This window comes from Moschus berezovskii, chromosome 9 (genome assembly GCF_049115385.1).
Source record: "Moschus berezovskii isolate FMDL1 chromosome 9, NW_MosBer_1.0, whole genome shotgun sequence".
NCBI classification, from domain to species: Eukaryota; Metazoa; Chordata; class Mammalia; order Artiodactyla; family Moschidae; genus Moschus; species Moschus berezovskii.
In genome coordinates this window covers 82597600-82619799 of record NC_142468.1, presented here as the reverse complement: position 1 = coordinate 82619799, position 22200 = coordinate 82597600, and the positions used below count along the sequence as shown (strand labels likewise).

The following is a 22200-nucleotide window of genomic DNA, read 5'->3' as shown; positions in this document are numbered from 1 at the left end:
GAAGTATGCTTTATTTTGATTGAGGTGGTAGTTAGAGCTGTATCCTTTTGCCAAATCTCATCACCTAAATTGGTGTATTTTATTCTAGCTGTCGGAGAAGGCAATGGCAAGCCACTCCAGGACTCTTGCCTAGAAAATCCCATGGATGGAGGAGCCTGGTAGGCTGCAGTCCGTGGGGTCGCTAAGGGTCGGACACGACTGAGCAACTTCACTTTCACTTTTCACTTTCACACATTGGAGAAGGAAATGGCAACCCACTCCAGTGTTCTTGCCTGGAGAATCCCAGGGACGGGGGAGCCTGGTGGGCTTCCGCCTATGGGGTCACACAGAGTCGGACACGACTGAAGTGACTTGGCAGCAGCAGCACCAGCATTCTAGCTGTATTTGTTTTCTATTGCCCTGTAATAAATTATTGCACTGTCAGAGGCTTTAAAATCACAAAAATTTATCATCTGAAGTTCTGGAGGTCAGAAGTCCAAATGGACATCATTGCACTAAAAGTCCAAATGGACCTCACTGCACTAAAAGCAAGATGTCATCAGGGCTATATTCCTTATGGAGACTCCAGAAGAGAATATATTTCCTTACCTTTTCCACCTCTTGAGGCTGCTCATATTCCTTGGCTCAGGGCCCTCTTCCTCTATCCTTAAAGCCACACCACTAAGCCGAGTCTTGCCCATACTACCACTTACCTGGTTCTTCCTACTCCATTTCCTGCTTTTATGGACCTTCGTGATTAGATTGAGCCCACCAGTAATCTCTCCACTTTTCGGTCAGCAGATTAGCAACATTAATTGCATTTAAACTTCAGTTCAGTTCAGTTCAGTTCAGTCGCTCAGTCGTGTCCGACTCTTTGCGACCCCATGAATCACAGCATGCCAGGCCCCCCTGTCCATCACCAACTCCCGGAGTTCACTCAAACTCATGTCCATCGAGTCGGTGATGCCATCCAGCCAACTCATTCTCTGTCGTCCCCTTCTCCTCCCACCCCCAATGCCTCCCAGCATCAGACCTTAATTCCCCTTTATCCTGTAACCTCACATACTCACAGGTTCTGGGGGTTAAGGTGTGGACATCTTTGCAGACCATCATTCTGCTGACCACATGGCATATTATATCTCTATAAGGGTACAGTTAAAAATTGGTAGATTGAAAATTGGAGAGACTTCATATAAATATCCAGAATACTGCCTTCTCTTGGTGAATCAGATCTGGCCACACTAGGCTTCAATCGTTGTTTGGCTAAATCCGCTGCAGCTGAGTAGCTGCCAACTCTCTAGAGAGGACACAGACTCTGTCACTTGTTTCAGTACTGTTTCTTGCCAGCTTCACCTATTTACATCACCTGCTTGGTCACTAAGATATTTACACTGGCCATCTCAATCTTAAACTGTCAAGTCCAATGAAACCAAGACTCTCTGACTCTTCACATGTCCCCTTCCCTTTCTGCTCCACTCTCCCTCACCCTCCACTTGATCTGTCAGGCTGACATGTTCTCTCCATCCAACTTGTAACACCGTATCTATGTTGAAAAACAGTGGAGTTCAAACTGGCTTCAGCAAGGTCAAATTCCCAAATCCATCATAGCATTTGAGAAAGGGGTTCTGTGAACTCACAAGCTGAAACAGCAAAGATGAAAATTAAAGCTTGGATTCAGGATTCGTCACTGTTACTGAAGAAGAGATGTTTCCCTACACTCCCACTTTAGCCGAGAAGCATCTCTGGCTTCCAGCTTGGGGCCAGGCACAGTATAGATACACAACGAAAGTATGCTACACCCAAAGTGCAGTGTAATATCTCATGCTGCTGCTGCTGCTGCTAAGTTGCCTCAGCTGTGTCCGACTCTGTGTGACCCCATAGACGGCAGCCCACCAGGCTCCCCTGTCCCTGGGATTCTCCAGGCAAGAACACTGGAGTGGGTTGCCACTTCCCTCTCCAACGCATGAAAGTGAAAAGTGAAAGTGAAGGCGCTCAGTCGTGTCCAACTCTTTGCGACCCCATGGACTGCAGCCTACCAGGCTCCTCCATCCATGGAATTTTCCAGGCAAGAGTACTGGAGTGGGGTGCCATTGCCTTCTCTGGTAATAGCTCATAGAGCAACTTAAATAAAGGCTAAATCTCAGTTTGTTTAGCAGCGATGGGGGAAAAGTACTGAGATCCGTTTCTTTGTAGGATAATTTCAACTTAAAGACAGAAAAATTACATTGCTTCCATGATCCTCAACTGATTTCCTAACCCTTGCCAATCATCTCATCAAGATATGCTTTGAATCGTCGAGAAGATGGGACAAGGGAATATGCAAATGGCTGAAACAGCTCATCTCTTCTACTACTATTGGATTAAACAAGCAACAAGAGTGCTTTCTAGTTAGGATGCTCATTTGATTAAGATCTACAGTAACCATCCCACTCTGCTCCAGCCTACAGCATTTTCTTTTGCCATATCTTGCCCCCTTTAATTTTGCTAGATTTAGAGGCTGACCACTGCCATGTCCCCACTATACAGTTCTCAGGCTCACTGTTTTCCAGCCTCTGTGCAAGAGTCCTCCCAAAGCCTCAGGGCTGCTTTCTGTCCTGTATACTCCAGAGTGTGAGGAGGAGCACAGCAGATGAGCACATGAGCTCTGTGGGGAGTGAGCATAAGAATGAGGAATACGTGGACAGTCCAATTCAATCTGTCCCCAAGGGGAAACATACTCCAACATTAAATAAAATACTGTATGTGTGCTCAGTCATGTGCTGGCCATCCCATGGATTGTAGCCCACCAGGCTCCTCTATCCGTGCAATTTTTTTTCAGGCAAGAATACTGGAATAGGTTGCTATTTCCTACTCCAGGGGATCACCCAAGCCAGGAACCAAACCCACATCTCTGGTGTCTCCTGAATTGGCAGGTGGACTCTTTACCACTGTGCCACCTGGGAAGCCCATATAAAAAATTAGCCACTTTCTAAAGAAGAAACACCTACTAAACTTGAGAAGACTCCATTAATTATTACTAAGATTCCCCCATCATGGCTTCAACCACAAACCTTGTCCTATTTAATAACCTATTCTAACGAGCTATCCTAGGCATTGATTGTGTATCTTCAGGAATTACAGAGCTATGCTCAGTGCGCTTCAGTCGTGCTGAATGGTCACATAGGCTAAGAGGCCACACCTGGGTCTTTAACTGGGCCTGCCTTGGGACTCTCCAAAAGCAACTCAGAGAAAATCTAAGCTCAGTTTTGACAGAAAGACAACTGCACAAAATATAAACATTCAATCAACCCATAAGAGAACAGAAACTTCCAGGTTATTCAGCATCAATGCCTCTGCTAGTAAGTCATGTAAAAGCTGAAGTTTGACTTACTCCTTACAAATGAAAGAATATTATACTTGTAGAGAATAGATGGGCAGCTCTATGGCCTTTGGCCTTAACAATCTGGGCAAGAGAATGGAGTATTCCTCTGGGGACCCCATAGACATACAGCAGAAAAATGAAGTCCAGATTCTATAACTTGTATCTTGACATATCAGGGAAGCCTTCTCTACCTTCCCCATGAAATTGTAAATTTCTCTTGCCCTCTAAACCAGTTTAATATTATTGACAGAAATCTGGGGAATGATCATATGCTCAAACAAAGAACATTTTAGAAGATGACAATTTTTATATCCCCCAGGTGACAGCTCATTTAAGGGCACAGCAGTTGGTTACCAAGACTTGGTAATGATGCTAACTGTAAGGCTTGGATAACAGACCTAATTAGGTTAATGACAAATTCAACCCAGCAGGGGTATTTTCAGGACCATGCTTTTCAAGCACACACACACACACACACACACACACACACACACACACACACACATTTTGTCTGGTTCATAATATAGAGGAGTGCTGAGAAATGAGGCAGGAAGTTCTCATAGAATCATAAGGCTATCATTTAGACTTTATACTTCAGGGAGAAAACAAGGTAACTGTTTCAGAGTTAGATTTTGTAGTAGACATCCAACAAGAAAAACAATAGGAAAAAATGTATAGTCCCCAAATGCCTTCAAAGCAGGGGTGCTTTTGACGGCTGGAAGGTCCTTTCTTTGCTAAGACCACAAAGCGTGCTGCCGTGGACTGAACTGTACCTCCCCAAAATTCAGAGCTACAACCCTAACTCCCAAGGTGACTGTATCTGGATGGGATCTTTATGAAGCATTTAAGGTTAAGTGAGGCTGTAAGAGGCCCTAATTGGATGGTAGAAGAGGAAGACAGAGCTCACTCTCTCTCTTCCACAAGAGGACACAGCAAGAAGACAGCCAGAAAGAGAACCCTCAGCCAGAAACTAAACTGACCGACCCCTTGGTCTTGGATTTCCCAGCTTTCAGAACTGTGAGAAAATACAGTTTTGTAGTGTAAGCCACCCAGTCAACGGTATTTTGTTATGGCGGCCCAAGCAGAGCAGTATATGCAGAGTATCCACGTTTGGAGCTAGAAGCTGGGCAGGGCTGAATTTTTCTCCGTAAGAAAGGAAAGTGGGGTGGGCAGCGCAGTTAGTTTCCTGGGGGAGGAGACAGAAGCCCGTGAAGCTGCTTGCTGTGTGGGAAGGGGGAGAGAGGAGACACAAGATAACCTTGGAAGGAAACACAAAAGTCAAACGGGGGTTTGTGACCTGGGATAGAAAGTGTGTGAAGTAAAAGCCTCTTAAGACTGTTTCTTAGGATACCTTCAGTAAGGAAATTTTTATAATAACAGAATTCTGGGTGTGGTCGGTTTTTCTTATGCAAATGATGGAGGCTTAGTGCTTAGAGTGCTTGGCAAGAGCTGAGACGGCATTGCTCAGATACACGAGGTGACGGATGGCTGCCATATGGGCCATAAACACGCACTGTAGGGACCACACAAATGCTTCCAAATTACCCTCTGTGTTGCTCTCTGAGGACACATCTTAGTTTTGTCATGTCTGGAGAACATTCTGAAGAAATGAGAATCAGAAGGCTGGTTCTAATTCCTAACGTTCCATTTTCTGTGTCACTTTGGGAAATAACAAACTTTCTATGCAGCAGGCTCTCCATTCCAAAAATGAGAATGACACTTACTGCTGCTTTTGTTTCCAAGATTATTAGAATAAATAGGATGATAAATGTGGAGATGCCCTTCAATTAACTTTGTTTTCTACTTTTTATTTTGAATTAGAATCACAGAAAGTTGTGCAGATAGTCCAGAGAAGTCCCATGTACCCTTCGCTCAGTCTCTCTCGGTGCTCGGAAATGAAGATCTTAAACAGCTGTTGTACGACACCAAAAGCAGGAAACTCACAGCGACATGTGTGTAAAGTTCTTTGTCATTTTACCATGTGTGGATTTACATACCCACTTGCATTCAAGACACTAATCCACCAATACAAAGATCTCAGGAGGCTACTCCATCAACAGTCATACCCTCTTCCCTTCTCCCTGTCACTCCTCGTCCCACCAACCAATCACTAAACTGTTCTGCATCTCTCTGTCATTTCCAGAAATGTTATATAAGGATATTTTTTGAGATTTTTTTTTTCACTCCAAAATGCCCTTGAGGTCTCTACTAGCTGTTGTATTAACTGTTTATTTACTTTTATTGCTGAGGAGAATTCTATGGTATTGCAGACATTTTGGCTGCTTCCAGTTTGGGGCTATTACAAATAAAACTGTGCTAAATAAGCACGCTCAGTGTTTGTGAGGACATACATTTCCATTTCTCTGGGACAAATGCTCAGGAGAACAACTGTCAGTTGTATGTTAGGTGTGTCTGTTTGTTTTTTTTAAGAAAACTCCAAATTACTTTACAGCGTGGGGCACTATTTTGTGCCCCCACCAGCAACAGATGAGACACGCGATTTCTCCGTATATTCACCAGCATTTGGTATCACCATTCATTTCTTACACTAATTTTTACACTATAAAATGTACTTGTTATTCCATTTCAAGGCAAACCCTAATATCAACAGCTTTTTCAGGATAAACCTCTATCTGTAGTAAATATATCAACTTTTCTGTCTTTATTTATTGTAGATATAGGTGCTACGATTCCTGCTGGAGACCAAGTCCTCCAGGATTTGTGGAAGACATTCTGCTAGTCAGGCTGGGATTCACATCCCAGCCTTGGGGAGAAACCCAGGGGTGTGGTCAACTGGGACCTGAGGACGGGGGAAGTCTGGCGCACTGAAACGCTAGAGGGCTCACCTTCTGAGGCTTGCTACAGCCTGGCGCATACATTTGCTGAAACTGACATGTAAGGGTCACACTAGCCCTAACTGTTGTTTGTTTAGTCGCTGTGTTGTGCCCGACTCTGCGACTCCATGGACTATAGCCTGCCAGGCTCCTCTGTCCATGGGATTCTCCAGGCAAGAATACTGGAGTGGGTTGCCATTTCTTTCTCCAGGGGATCTTCCCTACCCAAGGATCGAACCCAAGTCTCCTGCATTGGCAGGCGGGTTCTTTACCACTGAGCCACCAGGGAAGTCCAGCCCTAACCGTACCCACCTTCATCTGGGCTCGAATTCTCCTTCTAACACACGTTAGTCTGTGCTAAGCACCTTACCTGAGTGAGGGCCTGGGACACCTTGTCTATGACACATGTTGGTAACTATGATTTTCTAACCACAGGTGGTACCCCTAAGGATTGCATCTTGCAAAGAAAACAACTCTTTTTAATATTCCAGTTCCTTCTTCCTCCCTTAGCTCAACTTCAGCCCCATTTACGGAAAGAAAAAGCTACACTTAACGAACACTTGTGTCAGGCACTGTGCTAAGTAACCACTTTTTGTACACAGTCCTTTAGTACAGCAACCCTGAAAGGGTATTTTGCCCATGTTATAGATGAGGCCACTGAGAGTCAAAGAGCCCAAGTAACTGTCCTACAGGTGACAAAGCTGGAAGAGTGGCAGAGGTGGCTTGGAACCAGTGAAGGAAAGTTACATGGCTCAAAATAGCCTGGAGTTAAAACTCCCCTCCAGGTCTATGCAAAACAAAGAACTCTCTCACCTGAAGAAAAAAATGGACATTAAGGCTGATTACGCCCAGCTCCCAGCCAGTCCAGCCTCTGGCTGATCTCCTTGCCCCGGCCGTTTAAGAGATAACTACTCCGAACAACCTTGGAGAAGAACAGGCCCCTTTAAGACGGTAGCTTTCCACATATACTCACTCTTTTCTTGGGTTAGTGCAGCAGCGCACTAATCTGACTGCTGCTCCTTCTTGCCTCATTAAAGGTGATCTGTTCCTGGAAAGGGCCGGTCTCGTTCTTTTTCCGAACCTCGCCTTCTCTAATTCCCTTACCCTACAAGCAGGGTCTGTCTTATCTCAGCCCATGCTGCCTGCCTGTGTCCAGAGTACAGGATACCTTGCTACTGAGACAGAGCTTGGCTCCAGGGATGTCCATGTCATGCACAGGTCAGCTAGTGATGCATGTCAGCAGGTAAGGGCCATCAGTTCTTGTGCCACATACCTGGGGGGTGGCACCACACCTTTAAAATGGATCTTTATATGGGATGTGCCCTTTGGTTATTAATTCATCCAACAAATACATGGATGGAAGATTCTGATTCACTGGGCTGCGGGTTATCAAGATTTTATGGTATTGTTTATTCCTTGATTCTCTCTCATCATCTTTACATTTTTCTCCTCTCTGCTTCCTCTGATCTCCCTCTCTAGGTAAGATTTACACATTTTAGCTCATTTTCCCTTTTTCCTGTAACTCTGAGCTCATAGTGGGCTGTGCTGACAAAGTCCAGGTTTCCAATATAGGATATGAACCTGATAGCAATAACAGCTACTGTTTTTGAAGACTAGTTATGAATTAGGTGTTCTAACAGGATCATTTCACTGAATCCCCAAATGCTGACTTAGGAAATGGGACTGGGGGGGCTGAAGAGCTTGACAAAGCTCACACACCCAGAAGCAGCGGGGCTAAGACTCAAAACTCAGCTATCACTGTTGTCTCTCGCTGTTGGCTGCGGTGCCTTCCTTCTTGTGCACAAAATGTACACAGCCTTCCCTGTTTCCTTCATCAGCCAGACAGCTATTGGACTCTCCCCTCCTACCTTCATCCCAGTTTCACCATTCAGGAGAATAAATGCATTAGCTTCACGCTTCTTATAACTAAAGGAAGTAGAAGACATCTTGATAATTCAGACAACCTCAGGACTATGTGTGTTTTTAAGCCCAGACACCACACTATAGCTGGAAGGGGAGGGGTGCATGGGGTTTGGGCTCTGTGGGCATCCCCAACTTGGTCCCTGAGGTCTGCAGCGAAGGGCTGGCATTGGAGGTGGTAGAGATGCTCCAGTGCGGAGCACAGCCTGGGTGCCGTATGCTTTAAGAGCTGAGGCATTTCGTGCTGAACTGATAGCCTTCTCACTCAGCTAACTGAATCCCTGCTGTGCACTGTCACGCATCTGGGCAGGGGACAGCATCTCATCTGACACGCATGCGAATTTAAAAGAAAATGATGACAGAGAGTTTAATGGAGTGGATAGCGCTGCAACCCTGCGATGACTCCAAAGCCTGGGACACAATGAAAGCTCTCAGCCAAGGAAGGAAAGGACCCAGGATTCAGCTCCCGGTCCCATTTTCTCCTTAAGGCATCGGGGCTTGCATTCAATGCTGATGTGTCTAATTCAGAGGGGGTGTGGGGGAGGGGAGAAAGGCTGCATGACAACCTTTGCACCTTTGCCATCTGCTTTCAAACACCATGCTTGTTCTTTTGTGAATCGGAAGCCAGTATCCACTGTGGGTCAGAAGTCAGAGGTTTGAAAAGGGGTGTGGGGTCAAGAGGAACCATACTTTCTAACACCTGCTCTCAGCTGCTGTGGGCACCTGAGCTTTGAGGCCAGGGCGTTTCCTTCTGGGAAGGATCATCTCCCCCCTCCCTAGCTTTATGGGGACTGCTCTTTGCCACAGGTTGAGAAAGTCCTGAAGCTCCTGGCTGGAAGGAGCTGGTCCCAGGGAGTGGTGGCAGGAAAGTTGCCTGGAGCGATGACATCCTGTGCTCTGCCTCCTAACGTGTTCTCAGAACCTTCAGGTGCTGGCGACCATCTGTCTCTGGGGAACACATAGCACATCATCATCTGATGCTGGTACGGAAACTCGGCCTCGGCAGTAGACCAGGTGGATCCAAGATCCATGAGCAACTCCTGGCACAGCCTATATCTCAACTTGTCCACCCTGATAGCCGTCCAAACATCCTTTCTGGAGGTTGTATCTAACTTCCTAAGAGTCCCTCCAAGTTTCAACATCCTGAGTGACCAGCTCAAGGTCGACTTTGCATCAGAAGCTTGTCAGAAGTCAGAATTCAGGTCTCATGGCATCAGGCTCAGGTCTTGTGCATGGACTGCTCTGCCACAAATGCAGAAAGATGACGTCCAGAAATACAAGCCCGACTGCGTTCCCCATGACTATATGTATCCTTTATCCCTTGACAATCTTGCCATGTGGATGCCAATTACTAATTTCTTTCCTTCAGAGCAAATCTTATTACCAGCATGGGAAGGGCCAGTACCTGGCTCTGGGTCACTTTATTCTGCCCTGACTGCCTTCCCTGCCAGGGGAAAATTCAATCTACTATACAGGTTGCAGTGGTCAGAGGCCCCCAAATGAAAGAGGATGCAGGGGCAAGGACCCATATGCCCCTGTTATTTCAGTGGGCCATGGCACCATTTATACCCTGCAGAATTTCAGACGGAAAACAGAAAGCTTCTTATTTTCTCAGAAGCTGTAGGGAAAGTAGATGGACTTTTAACCCTTAGTCATTTTTAAGTAAAGTAAAAAGATGTGTCATTGGAAAGACACATGTTAAAGTTACCTTTAAAGTGTAATTCTGAACCAATGTATGAAAAACGTCCTTTAGCCTGGATGAAACCAACAATATTAAAACTCTAACACCAACTGAGTAAGTCAAGCACACAGGTCAGGTTCACTCTTTGTTCCAACTCATAGCTGCCCTGTATACACACGAGGCAGGCCCAGGGGCTCTGGTATCACCCACCGAGAGAGGTACAGAGCTGACAAATCTCAGACCCGACTGCACGTGAGAACCACCTGGGCATGTTAAAAAGGATATATGCTGAGTCCCCATCCCAGACAGTCTGACTCGAGTGATCTGGGGTAGGATCCAAGCATGTGTATTTTCAGTGCGTGGGGGAAGTGGTGAACTTCCATTAAAAAGTGCTTATGAAGAAGTATAACCACCATATAATGACGTGCACAAATCTTGAGCACCCAGTTGAATGAATTTTTATGAATAAATCCTGAAACCTGGGCTTCCCAGATGGTTCACTGGTAAAGAATCCACCTGCCAATGCAGGAGATGTGGGTTCGATCCCTGGGTCGGGAAGATCCCCTGGAGGAGGAAATGGCAACTCACTCCAGTATTGTTGCCCGGACAGTCCCATGGACAGAGGAGCCTGGAAGGCTGTAGTCCATGGGGTTGCAAAGAGCAGGACACGACTGAGTGACTGAGAACACACGTGCTCTTAAAACCCATCCTCATCAAGATACAGAACATCAACACCCCCAGAAGCTGCAGCAGGGGACTGTTAAAATTTAACTCTTTCATTTTGAAAAAAATTAGAACTCTTCAAGTTGCAAGAGTATAAAATGAACTCAGCAAGGGTATTTTAAAAACTCTCCCCTGTTGATTTTAACACAGAGACAGGGTTCAGTCCAGTCGCTCAGTCGTGTCCGACTCTCCGCAACCCCATGAATCACAGCACGCCAGGCCTCCCTGTCCATCACCAACTCCCGGGTTCACTCAAACTCATGTCCACAGAGTCGGTGATGCCATCCAGCCATCTCATTCTCGGTCGTCCCCTTCTCCTCCCGCCCCCAACCTTTCCCAGCATCAGAGTCTTTTCCAGGGAGTCAACTCGTCGCATGAGGTGGCCAAAGTATTGCAGTTTCAGCTTTAGCATCAGTCCTTCCAATGAACACCCAGGATTGATCTCCTCTAGAATGGACTGGTTGGATCTCCTTGCGGTATAAGGGACTCTCAAGAGTCTTCTCCAACACCACAGTTCAAAAGCATCGATTCTTCGGCGATCAGCCTTCTTCACAGTCCAACTCTCACATCCATACATGACCACGGGAAAAACCATAGCCTTGACTAGACGGACCTTGGTTGGCAAAGTAATGTCTCTGCTTTTTAATATACTATCAAGGTTGGTCATAACTTTCCTTCCAAGGAGCAAGCGTCTTTTAATTTCATGGCTGCAACAGCATCTGCAGTGATTTTGGAGCCCAAAAAAATAAAGTCTGACACTGTTTCCACTGTTTTCCATCTATTTCCCATGAAGTGATGGGACCAGATGCCATGATCTTTGTTTTCTGAATGTTGAGCTTCAAGCCAACCTTTTTACTCTCTTCTTTCACTTTTATCAAGAGGCTTTTGAGTTTCTCTTCACTTTCTGCCATAAGGGTAGTGTCATCTGCATATCTGAGGTTATTGATATTTCTCCCAGCAATCTTGATTCCAGCTTGTGCTTCTTCCAGCCCAGCGTTCCTCATGATGTACTCTGCATATAAGTTAAATAAGCAAGGTGACAATATACAACCTTGACGTACTCCTTTTCCTATTTGGAACCAGTCTGTTGTTCCATGTCCAGTTCTAACTGCTGCTTCCTGACCTGCATACAGGTTTCTCAAGAGGCAGGTCAGGTGGTCTGGTATTCCCATCTCTTTCAGAATGTTCCACAGTTTGTGATCGACACAGTAAAAGGCTTTGGCATAGTCAATGAAGCAGAAATAGATGTTTTTCTGAAACTCTCTTGCTTTCTCCATGATCCAGCGGATGTTGGCAATTTGATCTCTGGTGCCTCTGCCTTTTCTAAAACCTGCTTGAACATCTGGGAGTTCACGGTTTACATACTGCTGAAGCCTGGCTTGGAGAATTTTGAGCATGACTTTACTAGCGTGTGAGATGAGTGCAATTGTGCGGTAGTTTGAGCATTCTTTGGCATTCCCTTTCTTTGGGATTGGCATGAAGACTGTCCTCTTCCAGTCCTGTGGCCACTGCTGAGTTTTCCAAATCTGCTGGCATATTGAGTGCAGCACTTTCACAGCATCATCTTTCAAGACTTGAAATAGCTCAACTGGAATTCCATCACCACCACTAGCTTTGTTAGTAGTGATGCTTTCTAAGGCCCACTTGACTTCACATTCCAAGATGTCTGGCTCTAGGTCAGTGATCACGTTATCGTGACTATCTTGGTCGTGAAGATCTTTTTTGTACAGTTCTTCTGTGTATTCCTGCCACCTCTTCTTAATATCTTCTGCTTCTGTTAGGTCCATACCATTTCTGTCCTTTATCGAGCCCATCTTTGCATGAAATGTTCCCTTGGAATCTCTAATTTTCTTGAAGAGGTCTCTTGTTTTTCCTATTCTGTTGTTTTCCTTTATTTCTTTGCATTGATCACTGAGGAAGTCTTTCTTATCTCTCCTTGCTATTCTTTGGAACTCTGCATTCAGATGCTTATATCTTTCCTTTTCTCCTTTGCTTTTCGCCTCTCTTCTTTTCACAGCTATTTGTAAGGCCTCCTCAGACAGCCATTTCACTCTTTTGCATTTCTTTTCCATGGGGATGGTCTTGGTCCCTGTCTCCTGTACAATGTCACGAACCTCCGTCCAGAGTTCATCAGGCACTCTATCAATCAGATCTAGTCCCTTAAATCTATTTCTCACTTCCACTGTATAATCATAAGGGATTTGATTGAGGTCATATCTGAATGGTCTAGTAGTTTTCCCTACTTTCTTCAATTTAAGTCTGAATTTGGCAATAAGGAGTTCATGATCTGAGCCACAGTCAGCTCCTGGTCTTGTTTTTGCTAACTGTATACAGCTTCTCCATCTTTGGTTGCAAAGAATATAATCGATCTGATTTCGGTGTTGGCGCAGACGCGACGCGAGAGACAGGGTTAACAACAGTAATTGGCTGGGTTTTTCATCTTTTTTGGCCACACCTCTGGCCATGGAAAACCTTCAGTAAAACATGGACACAAGGTTTTAATTTTTCGTTACTAATTTCTTAACTAGGTCATTATTGGTTCCTTCAATACAGAAATTAATGTTGGCCTCAGATCTATTTGATTCTACTGTATTGTGATTGTCTGTAACTTTTCAAGCATTGTTTATGGTTTACAACCTCCCTCTTTCTAGGTGCATATGATCTCGGGGGACTTTTTTGCTCTAAATAAGAACATTTTATGTGTGTTTGTGGAAGAAAAGGGTGGGGACTGCGCTCACGTTTCGTAGGTCAGCCATGGACAGCTGGCAAGGCCAGAGGCAAAACCTGGAGCCCTCCAAGGGCTATTCAAGGTCAAGGGCAGGAATGCGTGAAAGGCAGGAATCTGGGGTGAGTGAGGAAGTGAGGAAACAAAATCAAAAACAAAAGCAGTCATGTCCAGGCCCAGTAAATACGCACAGATGACAGAGGCCAGCCTGAGCTATGAGCTGAGGGAGGCCAGCAGGAGGCGTTCTGAGGTGTGAGACGCGATGGGGAGGAAGAGCCAGGAAGCGGGCAGCAGTGAAGGCAGCAGTTAAGGGGCTGTGCTGTCACCAGAGGCTGAGACGCAGAACACGCTGGCCGCAGAAGGGGTCCTGGTGCCAGGCTGTGCCCTGCACGAGTCCCTCTCAGACACTGCCAGTGAAGCTGCAGCTGTGAGCACCCAGAGCTGCCAGCTTATTTCAATTTGCACAAAGGCTGAACATGACTTAACGGCGGCTCTGGGGGCATTGCTGGGTACAGCTGGACTCTGCCCAGGTCTTTCATCTCCTTTATGTCTCCTGATAGATATATCCTAAGAAACAATTCCTTATGTGTCGCTAAGTGACTTTTCCATTTGGAATAGCAAGCTGAGTGGGGTGGGTGTTAGATGTTGCCATACAGGGGAAGTTCTGAGCATGGCTGAGGTCCTTAGGACCCAGATGAAGGAGGAAAATCTCCTTAATTCCTCGGATGGTAGCAGAAGGCAAGCCTCATGATAGATATGAGCAGACAAGCCTCATGGTGGATATGGGTAATGGCCTGAATGAGAGAATCACTGGCCCAAAAGTGACCAAAGAGTCTAAAAATGAGAAACCTATCACACTAAAATGTTTGACAAAGAAAAGTTCTCTTCGGGACCAGTAACCAATTTCTTAAGTCTTGTGGGTGTTCTTTTTTTTGGTACTTGTGTTGTTAAATACAACTTTGGTTTGCATATAACTTTCCAGGTTTATTAAAAGGATGAGTGTGACAACATGAATTTTAAAGCTCAGTATGGAAAACAAATCACAATGTATCTGAACCTTGAAGTCCATTCTGTCTTTGATTTTAGCAATGAGTTAAATTCACTTCGTTTCCTAACAGAACCATGCTTTATAATGAAAAGTTGCTGTTTTTTTTTTTAAAAAAAAGGCAGAAAAATACAAAATGTGCAAACAGTAAATTTTTGAAATCTAATTTTTTTAGATTTCAGATAGAACACAGAGTTTTTGAAGCCATGGTGGTTTAAATATATACAGTATTCACGCTTTGTCAACTTCATCCTGTTCTCACACACAGACATGCACACATACTCATACACACATAAACATAGCTGGAACGGGTACCTTTCCCTTTCCTTCTATATTGAACTCAATTCCTAGATTCTGTTAACCTCTCCCGGCATTTCACGGTTTATGGGTGAAGCACCCGGGAGCTGCGGCTTCTGACAGGGCGAGCACTGCTCAGAGACACAAAACCTTCAGGTGTTCTGAGGTGGCAGAACAGGAAGTGCTCAGGGGAGACTGAGGAGGGAAGCCGTGGAGGGGTGTAGAGCCACCTCTGAGGCTCTGCAAACTGATGTCCTTAAGAAGACGGAGCTCTTCCTGCTCCCACCCCAGTGCTGAGCTTCTGGAAGAGGCGAGGCTGCCATGGGCTGAGCCGTGGACTGAGCCGAGAGGAGATGAGCCAAGGTACTCATACTGTCTCACATGCACGAGGAGCCCAAGCACCACTGTAAGTCAAGCTGCCTCACAGGCTCCGACCTGCGCATCCCTTCACCTCCGCTCACACGGGACCTCATGCTGACAAGGGAACAAAGGAAAGTGGTGACACTGAAAACAACAAAATGAAAAGTCTTCCCAAAGGATCGCTGGCACAGCCTTACCTCATATAGATCTCGACAAGGGGTTGGGAATGCAAATCCTAGACATTACAAAAGGGAGAAACATGATGATGGTATTGTTCTCAAATCAGCATGAACAAGAGAGGAAACGGATGGAAATGGAAGCTGAAATAAAACACAGCGACCGCCCGGCTGGGGCAAGGCCGGCCTCTTACCATAGTGTGGGATGATGGCCCAGGCCATGGCCGAGGCGTAGATGCCGCCGATCATCCAGAACATGCAGAGCCAGCTCAGATGCTCACCCCGCTTCTCTCGGGCCAGCACTTCCGCAAAGTAGGAGAACACAGTGGGGATGGCTCCTCCAATCCTGCCAAGAGGAAGGGACGGTATGTGATATCAGGGCTCGTATAGCCAGTGTGAAACACAAAGGGCAGAGCTAAAGCAAGCTCTATCAACACACACTCTCTTTCTTTTCCAGCATGTGAAGGAAAGTACATTTTCTACAATTTAGTAACTTTAATAGTGGCTCAGACCGTAAAGAATCCGCCTGCAATGCGGGAGACCGGGGTTCGATTCCTGTGTTGGGAAGATCTTCTGGAGTTGGGGCATGGAAACCCACTTCAGTATTCTTGCCCAGAGAATCCCCGTGGACAGAGGAGCTTGGCGGGCTACAGTCCATGGGGTCACAAAGAGTCAGACCGACTGAGCAAATAAGCACACAGCATGTTCATAATAGGTTTATTATCCTCCCCAAAGGTGAACCTGCAATTAAACTATGTTACCAAAAGGCGGCAGTGGTGCCCTACTCATGTGCTTTATATAGGGCGCTTCGCTTCAGATCTCCATGGACTTTCTGTTTCTTGCTGATGCTCTCCCTGGTGTTTATCAAAAAGCACAATATTTGGTATGATCTAGGAAATACTTTAATTAACACATTAGAAAAATATACATATATATTATGACTATGTCTTGTCCATGACATGGGGACTTTGGAAAGAGATTCAAACACTTCTAGAGGGCTGACTGCAACTGATACTACTCCACAGCCTCAGTCCTACAGCCCTGTCTGAGGGATATGTTAACACAGGGCCCACAGGGCTGCTCCCTAGACTGGCTCTGGTCCCACTCTAGCAGATACTGCTGAGTGAGTGCATGTGGAAGGGGCACTGGGACAATGACATGGAGAGCCGCTGGTTAGAAACCAACAGTGCAACGCTTCCTTCCAGTCAAGGCGACTTCAAGAGACTCTGACTGATCTCTGGATAGAGGGTACGAACAGTGACCTCTTCTCAGGTTGCTGCTGCTGCTACTGCTAAGTCACTTCAGTCGTGTCCGACTCCATGCGACCCCATGGACGGCAGCCCACCAGGCTCTGCCATCCCTGGGATTCTCCAGGCAAGAACACTGGAGTGGGTTGCCATTTCCTTCTCCAACGTGTGAAAGTGAAAAGTGAAAGTGAAGTTGCTCAGTCTTGTCCGACTAGTAGCGACCCCATGGACTGTAGCCCACCAGGCTCCTCTGTCCATGGGATTTTCTAGGCAAGAGTACTGGAGTGGCTTGCCATTGCCTTCTCCGCTTCTCAGGTTAAGGTTCTCAAACGAGGCTCTATGGAACCAAAATATTGTTCATTCTAGGGAGATGGGCCATAGATCTCATCAGAAGGTCAACTTGGCCTGACCCCCCAAATTTTAAGACACTGTCTAAGAAAGTAAGGTAGTATGGGAAATAATTACTATCATTCTAAACAATATGTGAATTCTTAACATAAATATTTTTTTAAAGTGTGCTACAATATAGTGAAAGTGAAAGTCACTCAGTCGTGTCCGACTCTTTGCAACCCCATGGACTGTACAGTCCATGGAATCCTCCAGGCCAGAATACTGGAGTGGCTAGCCTTTCCCTTCTCCAGGGGATCATCCCAACCCAGGGATCAAACCCAGGTCTCCCACATTGCAGGCAGATTCTTTACCAGCTGAGCCCCAAGGGAAGCCCAAGAATACTAGAGTGGGTAGCTTATCCCTTCTCCAGGGATCTTCCTGACCCAGGAATTGAACTGGGGTCTCCTGCATTGCAGGTGGATTCTTCACCGAGTTATCAGGGAAGCCCTCAACATACAAGCAGGTTGTAAAGACAACATCTAGTGATACAGTTTTTCAAATATGTACTGAATCCTTTATGTTCATATTTCTACAACGAAAATTGCTATTGACATTTCAAGTAAATTTGATGTCAAGGAGTGATACTTGTATTTATCCATTTAGCAACAACTGATTTCCTGAGTGCCTTTAATATGATAAAGAAATACTGACAGTGACCTTAGCAAATGCAATTAAGAGAAAGGCCACATCTGCAGCAGATGTACCTAATGAACCACGGAGTTGATAATGTCACTCTGCACCAACTGGTAGGTATGGCACCATTTCATGAGTCTGCCCCTGTTTACAGTAATGTGGTGGTCATCTGCAGCTGGATATGTGCAGACCACCTAGAATAGTGTTTTTCAATCCACAGACTACAAAATTAATTTAGCAAATGTCAACAGCATTTTAAAAATTGAAACAGACATGAAACACTTGAGTGACATTCAAGTAATAAGTATCATTTCATGCATTTCAGTCACAATAAACATTTATAGTGTGTAATATATATTCATATGCATATATATGTGAGTATAAACATATATTTAATATATAACTATATATATGCATGTGTGCTAAGTTGCTTCAGTCGTGTCTGATTCTATGCAACCCTAAGGACTATAGCTCACTAGGCTCCTAGAATCCATGGGATTCTCCAGGCAAGAATAATGCAGTGGACTGCCTTGCCCTCTTTCAGGGGATCTTCCCAATCCAGGGACTGAACCTATGTCTCCTGCGGCTCCTGCACTGCAGGCAGATTCTTTACTGCTGAGCCACTGGGGAAGCCCATAACTATAAATACTCATATACATGTGCTCTTAGTAAGACCTACTGTTCAAAGAGTTTAAGAATCACTAACTGAGAGCATCTGTATCTGTTCCTCTGGGCTATGAATGGGACGGCTCTGCCTAAGATCTCTGTGAATGTGATTCCGTGTGATTTCAGACCTAGCACACGGCAACTCAACACCATCACATCAAGGGTCGCCAGCCAGGACCAAGTCCCTCAGCCAGACCCCCAACAAGAAACAGATGCATATGATGACCAGTCAGAACTGGCTATGAACCACACCACAGAAACTCACACAGTCCTCTGCCTGGCTTCCTGAGGACCTCACACCATGCGAGGACAGCTAGCTGAATTTAAAAATTCAACAATGCTTCAAACAGATTTGAAATGGTTTCATTACAACACACAGTTTTAATGGGAAATAAAACACCTGTGTCATAAATCATTTAATGCTGTTCCTTTTGTCATCTGACGTGAGGAATCTGTTTCTCTGCACCATAAAGTCTCAGGTCCCTAATCTGTGTCTTCACTTTTCAGTGCAAAGGAAGAGCCTCAGTTTTTACTGGTTTTTAACATCCTAATTAATGTTTCATCGGGATTCTGGATACTCCGTATGCATGAGTGGTAACTCACACTTCAGGAAGGCACAGTTGTGTGTCAGGAGATGCCAGGTTGCTCTGAATCAAGATAAATGTACTCCAGGTGGCTACCAATGCAAGCGGGAGACTTGCCTGTTAGTTTTAAATAAATCACTGTTGCATAAAAAAATGCCGACTTTAGGGGCTTTTAAACAATCCTTCTGGTTTGAATTCAGTGCCTTTTTTTCAAGTTTTTTTTGTTTTGATATTTACTTTTTGAATTTTTTTGCATGGATGTCTCTCAATGTTTGTAAAGCAGACCACAAGGAATTCTAAAATCAAGGGCTAATTGAGTCTGAAGAAGAAAGGAGGGAATCTATTTAAATCCCTCGCAAAGTCCTTCAGACTCAGAGACCTAAAAACAATCCAAGCATTCACATTTCTTATTGTGAGCTGATCATCTATTTTGGGGAAAACATTAACTCCTCATCATATGGTGATGTCCTTCAAGCAGAGAAAAAACATTACAGCACGTTACAGTGTGCCATAATATTAACTGTTCCTGGTGTTTCATAGCTGATCAGAGTGCCTACACGTTGTTTACACAAGACCAAAGGCTCTTGGAAGCTGAAGACTGTAACATATTCATCTTTGAATCCCCCTTACTTAGCCTACTGGGCACGCACTAAGTGTTTACTCAGAAGAAACAAATTGCCCCAAGACTCTCTGATGATGGAGGGGAGCAGTAAGCTGCTGTGACGGCCTAACATCGCCAGTGAGTGGAAACATACACCTTACGTCCTGGGCCAACATGACTGGAGAAGCTAGTGGTGCTGGCATGGAAGTTCTGACAGCAGCAGAGCCCCAAAACAGTTTGTGAATTACTCTATGTCCTAGAGGTCACCCCCCACCACCAAATCTTATTTAAAAAGCTCCCTATTTCTATTCCACCTCACTATTTTATGTGTGAGGGGCTAATGTATCTCCTTATTTGTTTTATTGTACCAAGATACAATTTCTGAGAACACTTGAAGAGAGAAGCATATCTGAATGGAGTTTCTCAAATTCTCTATGGTTATTAAATAGGGTTGATTTTGTGCCCCTCTCCCGGCAGACATTTGATAATGTCCAGAGATATTTTTAGTTATCAAAACTCAGGGGTTTCCCCTGGCACATTGTGGGCAGAGTCCAGGCACACTGCTAAAAATCCTATCATATTCACAGCAGCCCCTCACAATAAAGACTTATCCAGCTGCCAGTATCAATAGTGCTGAGGTTGAGAAACTCTTGCCACGGGGATGTAATAGAGCGAAATATGATACTTTGAACAACCAGAATATAAGGCATACAATGGTTATCTTTTACATTGCAGATAGGCAGTAAATGTCTAAATCCAGTTAACAGGGAGACCTCTTTATTGTTCATTATCTAATGATCAATTAGCTACTGTTGAAATGTGCTTACGGTTTCATTTTTGACATATTTACACAAATGAAACAATGAGATCAAGGTGGTTTATAAAGAATTTTTTCTCACCATCGGATATTAAATCTATTTTATTAGCTCCCATCAAGGACCATATCTTCATTGCCCATGGTATTAGGAGGCACAAAGGGAATAATAACTGAAATGCACACTCTAGTATGGGTGGAAGATTAGCCAGATTCAAAATAATTGAACTGACACTGATGAAACAGAATGTTGATATGTGGAATTTCAGAGTTGGAGCTATTTTCCCTAAGTACTATTAATGTTAGGTGTTTATAACTTTAATTACAGAAATAAAAAGACAGTAAAAAAAATCTGTATTAAAATACATCACTAGAATAAGTGGGGACCCCTCCAGTACCTCACTGCACGTGTGTGTGGACTCAAGTGTGGGAACACACGTAATGCGCCCCTCAGAAGCTCTGCAATGCTTTTGGCAATACTCAATATTAGGCATCAAGTAAATGTCATAAAACTATTCTCCTCAGTAAGACAAATTCAAAAATGAGATATGGTATGAGGCAAAGACTTGTACAAAATTTCTGTGTTGGAAACACGAGACATGTAAGTTGAATGAGTTTAGCAAACCAGGAAGAAGCAGAAGGCCAAACATTCCTGTCTCCACAACCTCCTTGAAAGACTGGGAAGCCTGACTGATTTAAGTCTGCGCATTTCACAGCCACATCTCACATCGCTCCAGCCTCGATGACAACTCCGTGGTGGATTACATCTAGTCTGGACCTTGTCACTCAGACATCTGCTGGCTATTGAGAAGATGAGGAGGGGGTTTCTGTGGTGACAGAGGGAGGTTGTACACAAAAAGGCCACTTGTACTTACAATGGCTCGAAGTATGATGTTCAGGAGAGCAATTATAGGATGATGACTTCCTGTCCTGAAAGGAACTGAATAATTCTGTTTTGCTTTAATGCTTCAGTGAGCACGTATTGATAACACTGAGTAATTGTATTCTTACTTACTCCACCACGTGATTGCCAGCCAGGTCGTTCCTCAAACTTCCCTTTCCATTGGGAAATGAGGTATTACATGAGAATGTAATTAAGCGGGAAGTTGAATAAGCATTATGAAGTCATGTGTGCCATACAGATAGTAAGCAGGTGCAAAATCCACCAAGAGCTGACTCTGATGGCTTTATTACAACAAGTATTATGGGTTTATAAAATGACTAATGAATGTTGCAGTCTATTCCAGGAATCACAATTACAAATAGTTTGCATGAAAAATATCCTTTTAATCCTTGCTCAGAATCAGCAACCAAAAAAAGAAAGAAGACACTGAACCCCCAGGCAAGTCGGACAGCAATTCGGAACCAATTCATTGTGTTTTCAACTGGACCCAGTAGTAAACAACTAAAGCAGCAACTCCAAAGATGGACTTCCTTTTCATGAAAGTAAAAGAGTATCACAGAGGAGGTTGCTCAGAGGCTTAGATGAAAGAAAACAGATCTAACATCTCTGAACAGGCTAGGGTGGCACAGAAAGTGAGATTGCTGTATTGATTAGAAGGTGTATGTTTACTGTGAGTAATCAAGATAGAGACAGGAAAAGAATGTTTCCTGGTAACAAAATCAATCATCAAATTAGGAATAGGGATCCCTCATGCCCAGTTTTCGTGCTAAAGAGTGGGGGGTTAGGGTAGCTTTAGTCTTCCCATCTGCAAAGCCGCAGCTTAAACCTGACTATTTTGAGAATATGGAGATGCAAACACGTAATTTGAGTAAAAGTTGTGTTTCTAAGAAAACATAATTTCAACTCCCCTAGCCCTTGTTTGCAATCATATTGGTGCCCTAAGTCCCTCAAACCTAAACAGAACCACAGGGAGCAGCTAGTGGTAAAGAATCTGCCTGCCAATTCAGGAGATGCTGGTTCAATGCCTGGGTTGGGAAGATCCCCTGGAGAAGGGCACAGCAACCCACTCCAGTACTCTTGCCTGGAGAATCCCATGGACAGAGGAGCCAGGCGGGCTACAGTCCATAAGGTCGCGAAGAGTCGGACATGACTGAAGCAACTTAGCAATGTAGCATGCACGCAAAGCCCCTCAAACCTAAACAGATCTGCATATCCACAGCAGCAGATCTGCTGCCATGGAGGGAGAGGTGTATTCAGAGA

At 44.7% G+C, this 22200-nt stretch overlaps 1 protein-coding gene across 1 annotated transcript in view; it reads right to left on the bottom strand.

The window, feature by feature from the left end:
* The window catches only part of SV2C (synaptic vesicle glycoprotein 2C), a 172644-nt gene that overhangs the window by 86038 nt on the left and 64406 nt on the right, over positions 1-22200 (bottom strand). Inside the window, exon 3 of the mRNA XM_055436073.2 lies at positions 15296-15447. Within this exon, the coding sequence (XP_055292048.1) occupies positions 15296-15447 (152 nt within the window). The remainder of the gene's footprint in view (positions 1-15295; positions 15448-22200) is intronic.